Source organism: Borostomias antarcticus (assembly GCF_949987555.1).
Source record: "Borostomias antarcticus genome assembly, chromosome: 5".
Classification (NCBI taxonomy): Eukaryota; Metazoa; Chordata; class Actinopteri; order Stomiiformes; family Stomiidae; genus Borostomias; species Borostomias antarcticus.
In genome coordinates, this window is record NC_140238.1 from 29,409,869 (window position 1) to 29,428,810 (window position 18,942).

General features: G+C 45.1%; 2 protein-coding genes across 2 annotated transcripts; both read left to right on the top strand.

Moving 5' to 3' along the window:
- Positions 1 to 5,159: 5,159 nt before the first annotated feature.
- grap2a (GRB2 related adaptor protein 2a) lies at positions 5,160 to 8,939 on the top strand (the record flags this gene model as incomplete). The annotated part of the gene is made up of 7 exons (XM_084439077.1): positions 5,160 to 5,237; positions 5,512 to 5,603; positions 5,773 to 5,892; positions 6,304 to 6,493; positions 7,151 to 7,246; positions 8,491 to 8,607; positions 8,763 to 8,939. 7 exons carry the CDS (start codon positions 5,160 to 5,162, stop codon positions 8,937 to 8,939), a joined length of 870 nt encoding a protein of 289 aa, XP_084295203.1.
- Positions 8,940 to 9,676: 737 nt separating this feature from the next.
- Positions 9,677 to 18,399, top strand: fam83fa (family with sequence similarity 83 member Fa; the record flags this gene model as incomplete). The annotated part of the gene is made up of 5 exons (XM_084439078.1): positions 9,677 to 10,147; positions 13,905 to 14,072; positions 17,061 to 17,182; positions 17,338 to 18,140; positions 18,350 to 18,399. The coding sequence occupies 5 exons, from the start codon at positions 9,677 to 9,679 to the stop codon at positions 18,397 to 18,399; spliced, it is 1,614 nt and encodes a 537-aa protein (XP_084295204.1).
- Between the last annotated feature and the right edge of the window lie 543 nt (positions 18,400 to 18,942).

Genomic DNA, 18,942 nt, shown 5'->3' on the forward strand with positions numbered 1-18,942 from the left:
AAAACACTAACAGTCCTCACGAACACCTCTGGGTCTGGATCCTGTTCAACAGCTGCATTCCCACGATTAAATAAATTAGAATAATTATTCGTCATCCACTGTAGGCTAGAGTAGGCTACTTTGTGACTCATATTGCTCTGTGATTCGAAAACCGTAATAACCCTCTAGAGAGACATATCTACCACCTGTAGCACATCTGTAATAACCATACAGTACAATTGTATTTGAAATTCTGAGAACGTAAGTATGTGTTCTATTGACAGCCGCATGTGATTTAATGCAATAGAATGCAAGACCTTGAATAGTTTTGATTTCATTTTACATGGAGGCTACTTCCTCTAGTGTCCCGCTCTGATAGTTATGGGCTAACTTTTTTATTTTAGTCACTTGTTCCTCATTGCTTTGTATTCGAAAGTCAAACACTCCACAAGGATTGTGAGTGTTTAGGATTGTGAGTGTTTGCGGGGCGTATGTGGTGTGGTGTGTGTGTGTGTGTGTGTGTGTGTGTGTGTGTGTGTGTGTGTGTGTGTGTGTGTGTGTGTGTGTGTGTTGTGGGAGGGGGTCCATACCACAGCTTCTCTCACTGCATTCTGTAATGGCTTGACCTGGCTTGCTTGGTACCAGATTAACCACAGTAGACTAAACACTATACCAAGAGAGGACATTCGTCATGTTGGCACAACGCCGACCTGCCCGGGGTCAATGTACAGATGTTTGGCTGCATGTCAGTCCTCTCGGACCAGGAGTGTCTCTACCTGCCCCGGTAGTAACTCTGTTACTATTTCACAGCTGCCACGGCCCTGAAACGACAACAAAATGTTTTTCTGCAGTACGCTGCCTCCAGAACACCGGCCAACAGTAGGGTTAGCTGACTGGAGAGTGTGGTGTTAGTGGTGGGATGGTTTTGACCTTTTTGTTTGAGGTTATGTCAACATTTGCTGTGCTCACTTGACTGATTACAAGGCTGAACCCCTGCAGATTTCAGCTTGATTTATTGTCAGAAGCTGTACTTTAACACACTTTGTGAATGTCTTGCTTGCCAGCTGGAGTGGGGATTGGTTATGTTTTTACCTGTTTAGTTGAGATAGAGAAGAGAGAGAGAGAGAGAGAGAGAGAGAGATAAGAGGATGTTTTAGAACACCGATCAAGTGCACTGACTTTATCTACACATTAAAATCAACATGTTTATAACGGAAGCGGGAATGTTGTAGATAAACCAGTTTCGCTAATTCACGTCCGTGTTATCTAATATCCCATGGACCTCTCTGTGTTTACAGTTCCCACTTCCACCATCTTGTCATGATGTGTTTCTTCGTGAAGCTAATATATGAGCTATAACTGTCAATAAGTAAACATGCTCTGTTGACTTTTGAGAGTTTTTCTCCTCTGGTTTGATAGCTAGTGGGGCTGAGGGAAAGAGAGAGAAATAGACAGACATACATACACACATACATACAGTACATACACATACATACATACAGACAGACAGACAGACAGACAGACAGACAGACAGACAGACAGACAGACTGTATCTGAGCTTCATTAGCTCCTGCCCGTCAGGGAGCTGTGAACGATTCTCATTATGGTTCCGTCTGCTTGTATTTGCCCTGAGTGAGGCTGGCAGAGAGGGGGAACAGAGGGGCCTTTTACAGCTCTGCTCAGAGCACATGGGATCCGCGCTGAGGCCCTGTGGACGCTGCCACAGGCTCTTTCAGGGGCTGGCGCACGGATGGACGAGCAGGAAGGCAGACAGTGACTGAGGTGAAGAGCTGGTATAGGGAATGGTAGCCTCACACAATAATAGATTATTGTTCTCATTGAGGAAATGCTTTTCCCAGCTCTATACATTAGACAGTTATACATTAAAGGCATTATACACTAAACAGTGAAAAAAGACATATAACCCCACATACCCTGTGTATATACAAACATATACTGTAAATACAAAACCACAACAAAGTGTAAACAGTTGCATCCACCTGGAAAGACTACGCCTTATTCAGCAGAGTTATGCTGTATGGTACTAATAGTACTGCAGGTATTGTGATCGTGACTGAAGTGTGTGATGGCATTTGAGGAGAGAGAGAGAGAGAGTCCATGATCTGGTCCAGGTTGGGAAACTAGCCCGGAACCAGAGTAGGATACCTTGTAGTGTTAAGGGACTACAAAATGTTGGACTTAGGTACAGTATTTAACTATTGTACTGTAGCTCAGAGTGATTGAAGCCATTGGTAGAGTAGCAAATTGAACATCTGTGAAACTTAAAGTAAAGATCCGGCCATATTCACTTCACACATCTGTGGGTATACTCATATGTACTGTATTGTAGAGTAAAATACAATTACTAAATCACTTTATTTGGTTCCGTTCACGTGTCTGTAGAGTTCTTTAACTGTCCTCTATACAATCCTCTGCGTGTAGTATGTGTGCCTGAGTGTGTGCGCTGCTGTGGGTAGTGCTATCACTTATTAGTAATTGTCCATTTATTCGGCCCTAATTACTTAATTAATAAATCTGTCCATGTCATTGTCTGCTTGGGGCCCCTGCCGGTAACCGTGCCAAATATCAATGCTGTCAGGCTGGAGAGGAAAATGGAAACAGACAGACAGACAGATATAAAAACCGACAGAGATACAGAGGTTTGCACATTAATGTGTTGGATAGGGCGTGCACATTTGAAGTGATCCTACTGTATTACTTAACTCGCTAGTTATTAGCATTGTGCTGGTGTGCGGTCTCTTGTGTGTGGAATGTACAGCGAAGCCTGGTCAAAAGGAGTGATATTTCAAAGCAATGGTTGGGTAATGCTATGTACAGTGTCTCCTTTTGTCTCAAACACAGTTTAGCCTTCAAATTGTGTTTGTTAGCTAGCGTTAGACAGCCACATCAAGTTTGGAGGCAGAACATGCAGTGCAGCTGGCAGCCAGAGAGCTGAAAGGGAAGATGCTCATCATCGACCCGCTGTAAGGAGCTGGCCCCTCATTATATTACTACCGGTTTCAAACCTCCATACGCGGCAGGCTCTTTCACTCACTAGCTACACACAGAATTCTACCTACAAGTTCTAACTGCCTTGAACCACAGTTCTTGTGTTCCACAGCCAAAAGAGTCCGAGAGACTCCCTGACCACGTGGTAGATGTAGAAAGAGGTTGCGAACCTCTCTCACTGTTTCACTCTGCTGCTTTAGTTTAACTGTATATTCCACCTCCATGTCTCTCGTACGTAAAGACAGTGAGAACTCGCCCGTCTCATCTCTCTCCCGCACTTAAATGAACCCCAGGTGACGGGAATGCCCACCTTCTCTTTTCTGCAGCTGAATGTGAAATGTCTCTCTCTCCCAGTACTTTGTTGTTGTAACTTACACCGGCTCGGGGAGATACGTGTGGCAGGTCGTAGCGTCCCTAGAGTGTCTCCGTGCCTGCAGAGGAGATACCGTCCAGGTCAGCTTTTGCCTTTATCAGGTGGGAGTTTTAATCAAACTCTGTTTAGTGTGCTGACTGGTCGCAGGTTGCTCTCAGCTCTGCAACCATTCCCTTTGTTGGGGGTAGGTGGGGAGGAGATGATATTTTGCTGTGGGGATTTTGTAGGCCTACCTAGTTATAGTTCTAACACCTAGGGCTGGGGATCGATTTGAATTTCAAGGTTCAGAATCGATTATCACGATTCGATTCGATTCAATATCGATTCGGTTAGCGTTTCTAAAACCTGTTTTTTTTTTTTCTGTAACCTTAATTACATGACTGCCAAGTTATGCAACACATCAATACTAGGGCTGGGTATCTATACTGATTTCCAAAAATGAATGAATGAATCATTGAATGAATGAATGAACTATTAATTCCTTCATTTATTCATTCATTCATTAAATAAAAGATCGATTTTGGGATTCATGAATCGATTCTGAATCGATTCATAATTTTTTTTTAACCCAGCCCTACTAACACCCCTTTAGCGCCCAGATGGTGTGCAGTCCCTGTGGAATCCGCATCTCTTAAACGATTCTGGGACTGTATCCAAATCAAGAGAGTGCGTAGCGAGCTGCTAGGGATGAGCATGCATACTCACCACCAAGTAGGAGCAGGTAATGTTAGTGATATGTGATGAGGGCATTAGCCTTGTAAACCTGGGTAAAATGACGTGTTACACACGTGTATATCCTAACGTTGTTGTCTGCACTACAGGAGCCGTTTTGCCTAGGCCTTGTTTATATTAACCCATGCCATACTGTAGTCCTACCTGTTAGTAGGCTATTCCTGAACACACCGACCAACGTTGTTTTACCTTTTAAGCTTTGTTTGATTGTTTTCTTTGAGCAGAGATTTCCCTTTGTTTAATGGTCTAGCCATTTTAAATACCATGGTAGCCTAATCTCTCTCTCTTTCGTGTCTTTGAAGCTGGTTGGTTATATGACAGTTTCCCATGTCTTTACACAGTCTAATAAATTAGTAGCCTAATAAATAAGTTGCATTTGCCTGAAGGCCCGTGTTTGGGAAACCAGTTGGCTGTAGTTCCCAGGGGTACAGGTCCCTAGGTGGTGTTGTCATTTGGTTGCTTTGTTTGCATAAAGGAGAAATTCAGAGCTTCAGTGTTGTGTTGGCTCTTCTCCTCTCCAAGCACTCTTCTGTTTTTGAATCCACCTGTAGATAAACAGTTACACGTGGTATATGATGCATAGTGCTGAAGCACAAATCTCTGTCTTTAGCTTATGATAGAAGGTATGGGAAAGTGCCTTGTGATTTTTTTGGATTCCGTTTTTAATAGAAAACCCAGTTTCCTAATTTCTCTACTTCTTATTTCGATTATGTTTGATATGTATCTTTGCACTTAAACCTGTATTTCACAGCACAGCCCAAATAATTACAGCCCTGCGGCCAGGGGCAAGGTTCAACCATCACTGAATGATCTGCCAACCAGCTGGGAGGTTGACAATCTATCACATCAGCTGCACTCAGCACCTCCCTCAAAATATGAGATTTATTCTACTGCCACTGCTGCATCCACTCTGCAGAGCAACGTTTCAGAGACAGAAACCTAGACACAAAAAAAACACATGTTGTGAACCTCAGATAAGCCAGTGGAACAGTTCTTTGTATATCTCTGCAGCTGCTGTGCTGGTGCTCTCTGCTCCCCCACCTCTCTGCAACCCCTACTTGCCATCATGGAAGCCAAAGCAAAGTATGATTTTGGTGCCACGGCAGAAGATGAGCTGAGCTTCAGAAGAGGGGACATTCTCAAGGTGTGTGGCCTCACTCTGTCACAGCACATTCAGTACAGTACAGTACAGTACATTACTGTATATGCACACAGTAGCACGCTGGGACACGCCTGTAGTATTAACTCGCATGGAAGCACAACTGCTGAGCAGAGTAACATGGCTTCAAATGTACAGATTCTTCTTTGCAAATCCATATGTTTATAATTCACAACTCTATTGTTGTGAGTTGTGTTGTGAGTTGTTTCTCTCAGGTGTAGTAATAGTCGATGTGTTCTTTGTCTATTTTTCTAATCAGATTCTAGGTTCCAAGGAGGAATGGTTTAAAGCAGAAATGCATGGACAAGTTGGCTTTGTGCCCCAAAACTACATTGACTTCCAATGTCCAAGGTAAAATTGTGTACTTCATTTTTCTTTATTTGATCTTTTGTTTATCCAGGTACAGTAAGTAAAAACTATTCACTAAAGCTTGCAAGGAGCATGTGCAGTTCGATTCCTGTATAAGTAGATGCTCTCTCTCTCTCTCTCTCTCTCTCTCTCTCTCTCTCTCTCTCTCCAGTTGGTTCAAGGAGAATGCTAAACGTGGTTCTGCAGAGGAAATGCTGATGTCCAGGGAATTGGGGGCCTTCCTGATCCGAGGCAGCCAGACCACGCCAGGAAGCCTCTCCATCTCTGTCAAGTGCGTGTGTACAGGAACCGGATCAGGATCATGGTCAGAACCGAGGGCTGACCGAATAACTGAATGCTCCTAAGACATTACCATTATTCTCTTTTATCACTTGTCAATATCAGAAAGCATGATAACAACTTTACTGTGCATAGTGTTAAGAAAGTCGCTACATGTAATTTCCTCTTGGGAATCAATAAAGTACGACCTACCTATGTATTTGAGTGGATGCAATGTCTATATTGACCAGTAGGGGACAATCAAACGGAGGAAATATTATCCTGCTTGTTTGAGTGAATCCTTTGGGACTCATGGAACTGAACATGCTTCATGTTTCAATCATAACCCATTCAACCACTGAGGAGCCTGATATTGTATCAAGCCTCACTGTTTGATCGAAAACATTCACTCTTCTACCCTCAGGCATGAGTCTGACGTACAGCACTTCAAAGTGATGACTGACAGCAAAGGCAACTACTTCCTGTGGTCAGATAAGCGCACCTCTGTTAACAAGCTGGTGGAGTTGTACAAGATGACCTCCATCTCCATGCAACGGGAGATCTATCTGAATGATGGTAGTCGAGACGACAAGAGCCCGTCTACAACCCAACAGGTATTTTACTGTAGCCAGACGAACCCAATGCCAGAACCTTCTGTATCAATACTCTAGCATATTAAATAGAACATTTATTTGCCATATGTAACAAGTATACTGTAGGTACAGATACATTGGAATTCTTGTCATCGCTTGTCCTTACAGTATCTTATCAGTACTAATCGGTTCCTCATTCCAGTCCTAGGTACGCAGCTAGACATTTAAAGGTCATTTAAAGGTCCCAAACTGGCAATTTACTGTCCGTAGTCTAGAAGACTATCAGTATCATCCTCATCTTCTTATCTCATCCGATCATGGATAACTGTGTCTGTGTCCATGATATGGGCAGTGCAATTAAATAGCATTCAATTTTACAGTTGTGCAGAGTCAGTTGTTGTTGTCTATTGTATCTGCTTTGTCCTACAGTATCCTGAATAATGCATTCATTTTGTTTTTAGTCTTATTCAACCTTGTATAGAGAACAAGAAACAAAGGTCATGAAAAATGATTATAAACATAGAATGTTGTTTGCATTATCATTGCTGGCAGTTGAGAAAATCTGCCAGAGAGTCACCCTCCTGGGGATTATTCTGATGTCTCTTTCTACTGTAAGTTGTGCCTGTGGGAGGCGATACTGTATCAACCTCTCCTTACCTCACTGTCTAATCTTGCCAGCTGAAGAGGGGGAGTCTGCCTGAGGAGAGGAGTTATGGAAACCAGTCCTCGGTTCCACCGCAGCGCCGGGCTTCAGACCAGCCTCACAGCCAGACGGTGACACTAACCACCCATCCCTCCCCCACTAGAGGACTGAGTCAGACTGTCCTTCACCTGGCTGCTCTGTACCTCGGTCATATCAAACAGTTGAATGCCCTCTGTTTAATGTTACTGGGTCTCTGGGCTGATATTCACAAAACATTGTATTACAGTACCACTAGGAGTAGCCTACTCCTGAATCACACCAAAGGTTCCTAGCTAAGAGTTTCCTCTTAAAACCTAATGCTAATACCAACTTATAATAAGGACTTCAGCTAAGAGTAAGGGCGGGGTTGACGTTGTTGCTATGAATGACATTGTGTCTCAAGCTTACTCACAGCGATTGGCTGATGGTCCCTGTCTGTGATTTCAACGTGTTTCAACGCAAATACGGTATAGCTTGTATAGGCCTGCCGTGTTTTATTCTCTATCATTCAGTTATAGGCCTACACAAATGAATATGTACATAAATGAACCTCGCTAAATATGTCATCGCAGATTATTAACATAGCTTAAATATTTCATGTATTTATTGGGAGTAGGCTATATCACCGAAGGCTCTATCACCTATTGCATTTATTAGTTGGTGTAATTCTAGCCTACTGACAGATGACTAATATTGCATCTATAATAGGATTAAGATGCACATTGGTCTGCATGCTCTTTCCCCATGGCCAAATAGCGATGTCAGAATCTCCGCTTTTTTCTGTTTGTTGGTTAAGTGACTGCGTCCCTCATTAGCTGTTAGCAACTCAAATCAAAATTTGAATGTATTCCTAAAGCACATTCAAAAGCAACTCACGTTGACCAAAGTGCTGTACAAGTCAAAGCAGGCAATAAGATCTAAATAAATAGCCTAAAAAATAATTAAATCAAATCATATAAAACCACATTATGTCAAAGCCCTGTATTATTTAATGTCTCCAAAACATTGACGCAAAATGCAGACAAAGCAGATTGCCGAGGGCAGGCATGTTGGATCACTTTTCTTAGCGACTTAGTCCCCTTGACTGCCTCTAACTTCTCCCAGACTTATGAGCTGTTTTTAGCTGTCAAATCCTTAGTGAAATACTCTTAGCGACCCCCCCCCCCACACACAAAAAAGGCTTAAAATTATGAGTGACACAAACATTATTTTTAGGAGTTGTGGCGAGTTAGGACCAACTTTTAGCCTTAAAATGTTTTGCGAATACCAGCCCTGGAGTTATGTTTTGGTCCTGGATGAGTCTGACCTAAGACTGAATGCTGATTCCTTTCCCCAGACTAAGAGAGTCCTGGAGGAGAGGGCTCACACCATTGGTGCCGTGGGGAGAAACAGTCCTCTCAATTTCCACCCAACGCCCCGTAGGACAGGATGTGAGACCATGCCTCTCCCACAGGTAGTTATAGCCTCACTCACTGGGACACATTTCTCCATGTAAGCAGTAGAGCTGAAATTACCTGTGCCCAGTGGCATCTGTGACATCACAGCCTGTGTGTGTGCGTGTGTGCGTGTGTGTGTGTGTGTGTGTGTGTGTGTGTGTCTGCATTCCAGAAGACAACCATACAGGTGAAAGCGCTGTACGACTTCACTGCGGAAGAGGGGGATGAGATTGGCTTCTGCGCAGGCGATATCATTGAGGTTCTGGACCAATCGTACGTCGCATGGTGGAAGGGCCGAGTACGGGGTAAAAGTGGGCTGTTTCCTGCCAACTACACCTCTCCCCTGTGAGGACAGCCCCCAGGCTTATACTACAGGAAAGAGATAGAGGTCTCTGTGGACAATCTCAATTCTCATCTACTACATGTGACAACACAGCAGTGACCCATACAAAAGAACTTCAGTGATACCAAAGAGACGTTGAGTGATTGTGTGACGATTGCAATCTTTGAAAATGGTGTTGGCATGTAGGCTACAGTGTTCTCTGACAAAAAGTGTGCAGACAGATGAAAGAAACATGAAGAAAAGTCCTGGCAGATCACATTTGTGTTCGTTTTCCTGTTATTACAGTCATTAACATTCTACATATTTTACAGTCGTTAACATTCATAATGTGGCACATGTTAAACGTAGGACCAATTGCACTGTCTTGAGGAAGGCTTTAGTTTTTGTATAGGTTACCTAAATATTGTGATAGGCAGCCTACTTTGACGTCCTGAAATACTGCACGTGTATGAAATAAAATCAAGAGATACTCAACAACTGTTTTTTTTTTTATTATGAGTAGACTTTTTAGAAGAGCAAAGACCAACGAACAAGGTGGCCGTTAGCCTATTATTTTCTCTCCATAGCCCGAGAGGATTTTCCCAACCGACTATAGTCGAAAACATTCGGAGCTCCTCCCCGTCACGTCACTTGAGCGCACGGAGTCCGCTCTGCGCCTACCTGAGCAATACAGGTAAAGGTGTTAAGCGAGCTGTACGCGGAAAGACAAGAGCTGGAAAAAGTATTAATTGGAAAGAGCCGTTATGGCCGAATCACAGCTTACGTGTATGGACGATAACCATGTCAACGAAAAGATACCAGAGTCCAAACCAGAGTTCTACTACAGCGAGGAGCAGCGCGCGGCGCTGGAGCAGCTCCTGAGGAACGGCGACGGCGCTTTCAAGATGAGGCTGAAAGAAGACAACGTCAGGGACTTTCTATCTGCCCGAGAAATCAAATTGATTAGAAAAACCTTCCACGAATTTGAGACAGACAGCGATTCTGAGACTTGGGAATACGAAAAAGCGCAGGAGTCGAATGCAGACTCGGGGGTCCACTCCACGTACTGGCCTCAGATGTCCGACACGGAGGTCCCGCCGCTTGACATTGGCTGGCCAGGCTTTAGCGGGATCTACAAGGGGGTCACCCGAGTATCCGTGTACACCGACCCACCCAAAGAGAACAGCCCGCATATAAAAGAGGTGGTGAGAAGGCTTATTCAAGAATCGAATAAGGTAACTTTATTTCATCTGTCACACATTCATATAGCACATATGTTTAAAAAAAGAATTGAGTTAATAATTTAACCTATACTATGTTTTCATGGTTCATTATCCAGCTCTCTCCCACAATTACTGGCAGGAATCTATCTGAAGTCCTTTGTGAGGTTTCAAACGGCAACTCTTCTTCCTGGGGGATGTAATAGCTCCCCCTACATTGGCCTACTTGGCCAGGCTTTCTGTTCAAGGTGGCACTGATAACGGGAAGGTAACCGGTTGCCATGAGACAACTGTCTCTAGGCTAAACGTACTGCTGTCCCAGTCTTGGTCAGGTAACAGGTTGAGTAGTTGTGTAATTGTACCAAGAGGCTCTGATTTTAGTGACTGTTGCAGTTATGAGGTATTTCACTCATACAGCCAGGTAGCCTACAGTCCTTATTAAGAGCAAACACTTGTATTGGTTTGATAAACGTCCAGTCTCCTCTACATGGCTTAGTTCATTCTGTACATTTAAAGGCCGGGTGGTAGCTGTTTGACTCCTATAACAGAGTAGTAGCTTGTTCACGTCTAAAGTAAAAGCGAAACGTGTCTGGCACAGCTGAATGAGTGTGTTTACTAATCGAATGAGTAGGAGCAGAGAGACAGGCATGTTCAAACAAGATAAACCACAAATGCATGAGTTGGAAGGGCTGGTTCTGTCTGTCACTGTTTCATACCAGAACGGCAATGAAAACCTGTTCTTCCTTGTCATCAATCCCACCACTACACCTGAGGCCAAAACCCCTAAGCACTCCTCTCCTGTCCTGTCCTCTTCTATTTGTCTTCCCCTTTCCTGTACTGTCCTCTCCTCTTCTCCTGTACTGTCCACTCCTGTCTTCTCCTCACCTCTCCTCTCCTGTCTTCTCCTCTCCACTCCTCTCATCTCCTTTCCTATAGTGTCCTATTATCTCCTGTCTTCTCCTCTCCTGTCTTCTCCTCACCTCTCCTCTCCTGTCTTCTCCACTCCTCTCATCTCCTCTCCTATAGTATCCTATTATCTCCTGTCCTCTCCTCTCCTATCTTCTCCTCTACTGTCTTCTTACTTAGCCAGCCCAATCCCCCGCACAACGCTGGCGTTGGCTGGTTGACCTGGCAAGTATGCAGCCTAGAGCTGAATGTCAGAATGAATGCTAATTTGTCACGTGGTTTGCACATGGCACAAAAAGGCAGCTGCAACTGCGGAGTTCTCTGTGGGGGTGTGTACAGTAAATAACCATATCCAGAATCGAGTGGAACCCCTACTGACTGACTTTCAACATTGTTGGCCTATTAACTGTGGCTGTGTTCGGACCAGAGCTTTGTATCTGTGGATTTGGGTAGGATGAGAATTCCACACCTACATTATACAAACACGCTGAGTAAACACACTCCAAACAGGGCGAGACCTGTGATTATGAACCACTGGGATAAAGATCTCTTGTTCATATAACAATTTGTTTGGTTCTTTACCTCAACCCTAGTGACAGCACAGGGCGAGAAGTAATGTTTTCGGTGGCATGCGAGTGAGTGCGTGCTGTGTGTGTGTGCGTTTGTTATCAGGATTACGCAAACACTACTGGACCGATTTTCACGAAACTCGGTGGAAGGGTGTAGCATGGTCCAACTTAGATACCATTCAATTTTGGAGCAGATCCAAACACAGGTTGGGTCCTCTGAAAACAGCTGGACTGCCCATTCACTTCCATTCATTTTCTGGACTATGATTACACAAAACTACCCAACCGATTTTTATGAAACTTGGTGAAGGGGTGTAACATAGGCCACCTTAGAACCCATTACATTTTGGAGCAGATACGAATCATGGGCCGGATCCACGTATGAAAACAAAATTTAGAACAGAGCCAGCTCTCTGTGTGGAAGTGCTAGAGACACAGGGTTTGGACTGGGGTGTGCGGAGGGAGAGCCCGGAGTGCACCACACTGCCCCCTGCCAGGTCATTCAATTTTGCCGTGCACAGAGCCACGAAATGCATTCAGGAGTGGAGGTCTGTGCTCTCGGAGCACCATTTCTACATGACATACTATAGTAGATGTCAAATGTGAATGCTCAGACGATTCTCCTTGAGACCAGGTTATTCATTTACTTCTTGGAAGGACTAACGTGACCAAGTATGGATATAATATGAGTTTTATTGATGCCAATTCATCTGAAATTCCAAGCCTTCTCGCGTTTCACCTCTGACTCTTGGACTGCTATACGACAGACTTTCCTCGGTGCTCACATTTCCATGTCTCTGCTGCTGTAGGGCTGATGCTTGTTCTGAAAGGAAAACATGCCACATATTGTAAAATTAGAGGTCTCCATTGTAAAGATCTGCATATGTGTGTGTGTTTATGTGTGTGTATGTCTGTATTTGTGTGTGTGTGTGTGTGTGTGTGTGTGTGTGTGCGTGCGTGTGTGTGTGTGTTTGTGTGTGTGATGTGTGTGTGTGTGTGTGTGTGTGTGTGTGTGTGTGTGTGTGTGTGAGTGAGGGAGAGGGAGAGTCTGCGTGTGTGTCAACAGTAGCCATCACTGATTTAATAATAACAATAGACTAAATGTAATAATCAGCTGTCCTATACTCTTTGAAATAAACAGGAAGTTGCAGTAGATGGAAATGTAAAAAGAAATGCAACCTGTAATTTGAACTGAACTGGTTCTTCCAGATAAATAGTTAGATTTATTGACTTACTCTCATCCTGCTCCAGTGTTGTCTTAACCCTCCCTCTCTTACTGTAGTATTTACTGTAACCCTGCCAGGTCATAAGACATGAGCCAAAAGGCAGTTTTCTGTATGTTTTAAGTACAATTGTCTTCAAACTAATCTACTGCATGAACACACAATGCGGGATAAGCTTTGTTTGTGGGACATCAGAGGCGTGGTGTTAAGAAATCAAGCAACCTTATTGGTTATTATTCTCAGTGTAATTGACAGGCCGGAAAGGTCGATTACTATTCAAGCGGGTCATAAAACTACCAGATACTTGAGATGGGTTGAGGCATGTACACACTCTCGCTCTCTCACTCACTCACTCACTCACTCACTCACTCACTCACTCACTCACTCACTCACTCACTCACTCACTCACTCACTCACTCACTCACTCACTCACTCACTCACTCACTCCCTCTCCCCCCCCCTCTCTCTCTCTCTCTCTCTCTCTCTCTTATACACACACAAACACACACACACACACACACACACACTATGGCTGTCAGGATGTACGTTAATTGCTCCCTAATTCGAAAACAATAATTGCTCTTACTGTTATAGTTGTGTTTTATTTCCGAATTGGCACAGTTGTGCAGATGGTTGAGCTCAGGCCAGTGCCCCTCTGGCAAGACTCCCTGGCGTCATCGCTGGGTTTATGTGTTTGACTGCCACTCTTCGAAATGTGGAGATAGACAATCTTTTCACAGATTATACAAAGAACACAGACAGTACAGCTCACTGTTGGGGCTCGACCCATAAAGACTACATTGTCCCTCCCATGCCAGTGTCATGCGGTGGATGTGAAGGCGAATGGCGGCTTAAAACCAGTCACACAGCAGATGTACAGTAAATGTACAGTAAGGCAAGGCAAGGCAAGTTTATTTATATAGCACATTTCAGCCACAGGGCAATTCAAGGTGCTTTACATGAGACATTAAAAGCATTAAAACAAAAGTGTGAGTATGAGTATAACAGTTAGCTGTAGGGTACGTTCCGGTGCTCTCGCCGCGCCAGTCTAACGCCGCCGTGTGCTGTCCTCAGGTGGTGGCCCTGGTCATGGACCTCCTGACCGACCTGCAGATCCTCCAGGACCTGCTGGACGCCGCCTCCAGGAAGGCCGTGGCCGTCTACGCCGTGCTGGAGGCGCGAGGATTACCTCACTTCCTGGACATGTGCAGTCGGCTGCAGATCACAGCTATGCATCTACGGGTGAGATGACCGTACAATACGATACAATACAATGCCATGCAAACCAATATAACAATAATATAATATTGTCAAGGTCAAGGTCAAGGTCAACTTTATTTATAAAGCACGTTTAAAATCAACCGAAGTTGCACCAAAGTGCTGTACAATATATAAAATAAACAAAAACAAAAAACAGAATAAAGTGCACAAAATCACAGAATAATAAAAGGACAGGACACAAAACAGGGCAGGGGATGTAGGCTATCAGGCCTCAAAAGCCAGTGAAAACAAGTGCGTTTTAAGCTGAGACTTAAAGAGCCCTAGGTTCTGTGCGTGTCTAATGTGTGGAGGGAGGCTGTTCCAGAGCTTTGGGCCAGCCACCGCAAAAGCTCGGTCACCCTTGGTCTTAAGTCTCGATCTAGGGACTATTAAAAGAGTCTCGGAGGAGGACCTCAGGGTTCTAGATGTCGCACGAACTTGAATCAGTTCAGCCAGATAGTGGGGGGCCAAACCATGTAGAGCCTTAAAAATAAACATTAAGATTTTAAAATCAATCCTGAAGCGAACAGGAAGCCAGTGGAGGGAGGCCAGCGCCGGTGTGATGTGGTCCCGCTTCTTGGTTCCAGTCAGGAGGCGTGCAGCAGCATTCTGGACCAATTGCAGGCGCCTCAGTGACCGCTGGTCAAGGCCCACATACAAGGCATTACAGTAGTCCAATCTTGAAGAAATAAAAGCATGGATGACTGTCTCCAGGTCCTTAAGAGAGAGGTACGGTTTCACTTTGGATAAGAGCCTCAGCTGGAAAAAAGAGCCTTTAACCACAGAGCCAATTTGTCGCTCAAAATTAAAACCAGTATCAAAAGTGACACCAAGACTTTTAATAAAAGAGCGATTCTTGGCAGCGAGGGGCCCTAGGTTGCTAACATGGCTGTCTTTATGACCAAACAAAATATTGTCATTTGTTGCGACTGAAGTCTCCTGCTTCTGTTTCTCAACTCCCTCCGTCATCTTATCACACACACTGTGGGGATAGCAAACATGCAGGACTGGCTACTGTGAGGCTAGGTTTAGGGAGTAGGCCTCAGTGGGCCTCACATACTGTTAACAGGATGTGGATAGGAATCAGCAAGCAGACAGATAGCTAATCTCCGATCAAGGAACTTCCCCGGAAGTTTAGAAATGACTATGAGTCAATATCTTAAGTGATTATCAAGCTATAGCCATGTTCTTACTACCAAGCTATCTGTGCGGTACGGAGCTATGATAATTCTGTGTTTATGATGTTTATATCAAACTGCATTCCTTATGGTACAGTAAACGGCACCACATTCCTCTGACCTACTCCGGGTCATATCAGCTCCACAGTGATACACGCTCTCTAGTTTCTTTATCTGGTAAATGCAAAGCTTTTGGATCTGGCCTGCTCTGAATAGCAGGGTGGAACGCCTGCCTGGCGCGGTGTCAGCTGATAGGCTCTTGAATGGGCCTTTCAGTGCTCCAGGCTCCGTTATCTCCTGATTTTTCTCAGAAATGGATGTGCAGAGATACCAACCCCAGCCCCTGTAACCTAACCCTGCATCTCATCTCACAAGGGTTACATGTGCTACTGTAGAGATATGCCATGTATATAGACAAAGGGTTACATGTGCTACTGTAGAGATAACAGTTTTACATAAACAAATTGTAAAATTATTTAATTAATAATTTAATTAAATATATATATATATATATATATATATATATATATATATATATATATATATATATATAGATCTTTATTTTTTAAATCACACAAAAAATCAAGATTCAAGATCTGTTTATTTGCCATGTATATAGTTTACAAATACTAGGAATTTGTCTTGGGTAATGATGCATACATTTAACAATGCATACCAAAACACTCATCCTTGGCACTTGCCCAGTTATGACTCCTGATTGCTCCTGACACAGAGATACCATGCGCTACCAACACCACAAGCCTTGTTAGAGGTGGGAACCAAGTTATAAAAGATTTTGTGGATAGAGAGAATACAGTTCCACACACCAGGTAGCTTCTGTTTGAAAGGATTTTATTTGCGAGTGTGACGTTACGAGCACATAGGCTCCTCCTCTGACTTCTGGTGAACACAGAAAATCACCATCTTAAATACCCATACAAAACAATTAGGCACACCTGTTGCACATTACAATCAATTTATTTTTAAATGGTAATACTAATCGTAGGGAATTTTCACCGTGGTTTACCGTGAAACCGGTAACCGTTTCATCCTATATGTGTGTATATATATATATATATATGCTACATAAATATACACATACATATATTTCCATAAATACAAGGTACACAAAGGATCAACTTTTGTACCTCCACGACTTTGTATTCACCAGAAGTCTGAAGAAGCCTTCAGTATTTGCTCAAAATGTCACAAATAAAACCCTTTTCAGCGGGAACTACTGTACCTGGCGTGCAGAACCCTGTTCTCTCTATCCAGAGGTGCGAACCAGGCCTCGGAAATCTCAGACATAAACTGACTCTCAGAGATAAACACAACATTCCTTTTGGACCCGTCATCCTTTTTAGAATGATACATTTATACTCAATCTTTTTTTCTTTTTTTTTTCGCTGCCTGGTGGGCAGCTCTGTAGATGTTTTTTTAATGATTCATGTACATAAAAATGTAATCACCTTTAACAGAATAGGGTAGCGTCCTATGTGCAGTATGTTTGTTTTTGTGTTGATGCCTCTCCCTGCTTAGTAAACAGACGGGCCTAGCTTGTATGCTCAAGGGCTTTAAGTCAACCTTACCATTCCCTCTTTTGGATATTGGGACTGTTTACACTGAAAGTTTACTTTGAATGGGTGGTAACCCAGCGGTTTACCTTCTCATTCATCAGTCAGGATGTCTGGTGTTGTACAGCACAGTGGATTAGATAAGCCATGACTAAGCTTTGCATGTGTCAAGCCGAGTAGGATCGGGCGTGTAATTTGTGCGGCCGGGTGTGTTACAGAACCTGCGCGTGAGGACAGTGAAGGGCTCGGGGATGTCCCTGTCCTTCGGCAAGCTGCCTGGCTCTTTGGGGTCAAAGTTCATGCTGGTGGATGGAGATAAAGTCATGTTTGGATCCTACAGGTGAGCATTCATCCCAGCACTGTACTTACTGTATGTACACCCGTTTTATTTTTATTTTTCAAAGCTGAGTCTTAGCAGACATCTCCTCATCCTGGTCACTCACTGGACACTCACTGGTCACTCACTGGTCACTCACTACGCTCTTCCAACCCTAGCTTCACGTGGAGCTCCTCTCGCTTGAACCGCAACACCATCACCGTCATGACGGGCCACGTGGTGGACACCTTCGACACGGACTTCAGAGAGCTGTACGCCGTGTCCGAGCAGGTGGACCTCTACAAGGAGTTCAACGTCAGCAAGCCCCCCATGCCCGCTCCAGCCAGGAAGCCGACCGAGCACCTCAAGCCTCCGCCCGTGTCCGTCTCCCGCTTCCAGGTCAGCACGGGCGACTCGCGGCAGGCTGACCTGAAGGTGCCCGCGCATAAATACCACAACCCCAAGTACTCCCTGGTGGTGGGGAACAGCCTGAAACACACGGGGTCCTTGCAGGACCTGTCCACGCTCAGGGACACGCTGGCCGTCCAGAGTCAGCTCCGAGCCAACGGCCTGCAGAAGAAGCCCCCCAACACCAGCGGGGGCGGCGGCGGCGAGAAGCCGGACCTTGTCTCCCCACTGTCCCCTAGCTCTCCTGTGGAAGAGGGGGAGGACAAGGGAGGCTTGAAGAAGCCCCTGGCTTTCGGCGGGAGGAAACAACGCAGCTCTTTCAGGCTCTTCCTGAAAGGCCGAGCCACCGGCCAGGGCACGGATATCATCGAGGAGGGCGTGGTCACCCCTCCGATCCCCTCCTCCCCCTCCGCCAGGAAGCCGTCGGAGACCAGCAGCGTCGCCACGGACGAGCTGGAGGACTCGTTCGAGATCATAGAGAAGCCGTCCTTACTGAAGTTCAAAAACTGGAAGCCCTCAAAACTCGCCCAGAGAAGTATGTCCCTGCAGACCATCAACGTGTTAGAGGAGGACGGTACGTGTTGACCCATCGCAACGTCTATCTCTGCTCTCTCTTGTGTTTTGATCTTCACCCAGATAGCAAGCGGATCTGGGCCATATATGGGCCGGAACTAAGCCACAAGTGGCCAGATCTGGCCTGTATATGGCCCTGATCGGATTGCTGTCTGGGCACTGTCTAACTGTTTCCTGTCTAACCCCCTTCTCTCCTGCGCCTACCCGTAGGCCTTAAAGGGCGAAAGCGCCTTCAGAAGAAGAATTGCATCCAGTCCTAAGATGGCACCCGCAGAGACAGAGAGGACAACAGCGATCTCTACGTGAGACGGAGCGCGTCGGGAGGGCCGGACGCATGGATAGGGATCGCCTGAGGATAGCGTGGGGTTGCGTATGCGCTGCCACGGCCGGGCCACGGTGTCGTATTACCGTACTTACGTAACCTTCCTCGGGAGGAAGACGGCAGCGGCCATCCTCTGGGGGCCAGCACTACGTCAGTCCCCTGTGTGTTCAGTACTACGTCAGTCCCCTGTGTGTTCAGTACTACGTCAGTCCCCTGTCCCAGATAGCAAGCGGATGTGTAATGATTCTGGGCCATATATGGGCCGGAACTAAGCCACAAGGGCCAGATCTGGCCTGTATATGGCCCAGATCCGCTTGCTATCTGGGGTGTGTTCAGTGCTACGTCAGTCCCCTGTGTGTTCAGCACTACGTCAGTCCCCTGTGTGTTCAGTGCTACGTCAGTCCCCTGTGTGTTCAGTGCTACGTCAGTCCCCTGTGTGTTCAGTGCTACGTCAGTCCCCTGTGTGTTCAGTGCTATGTCA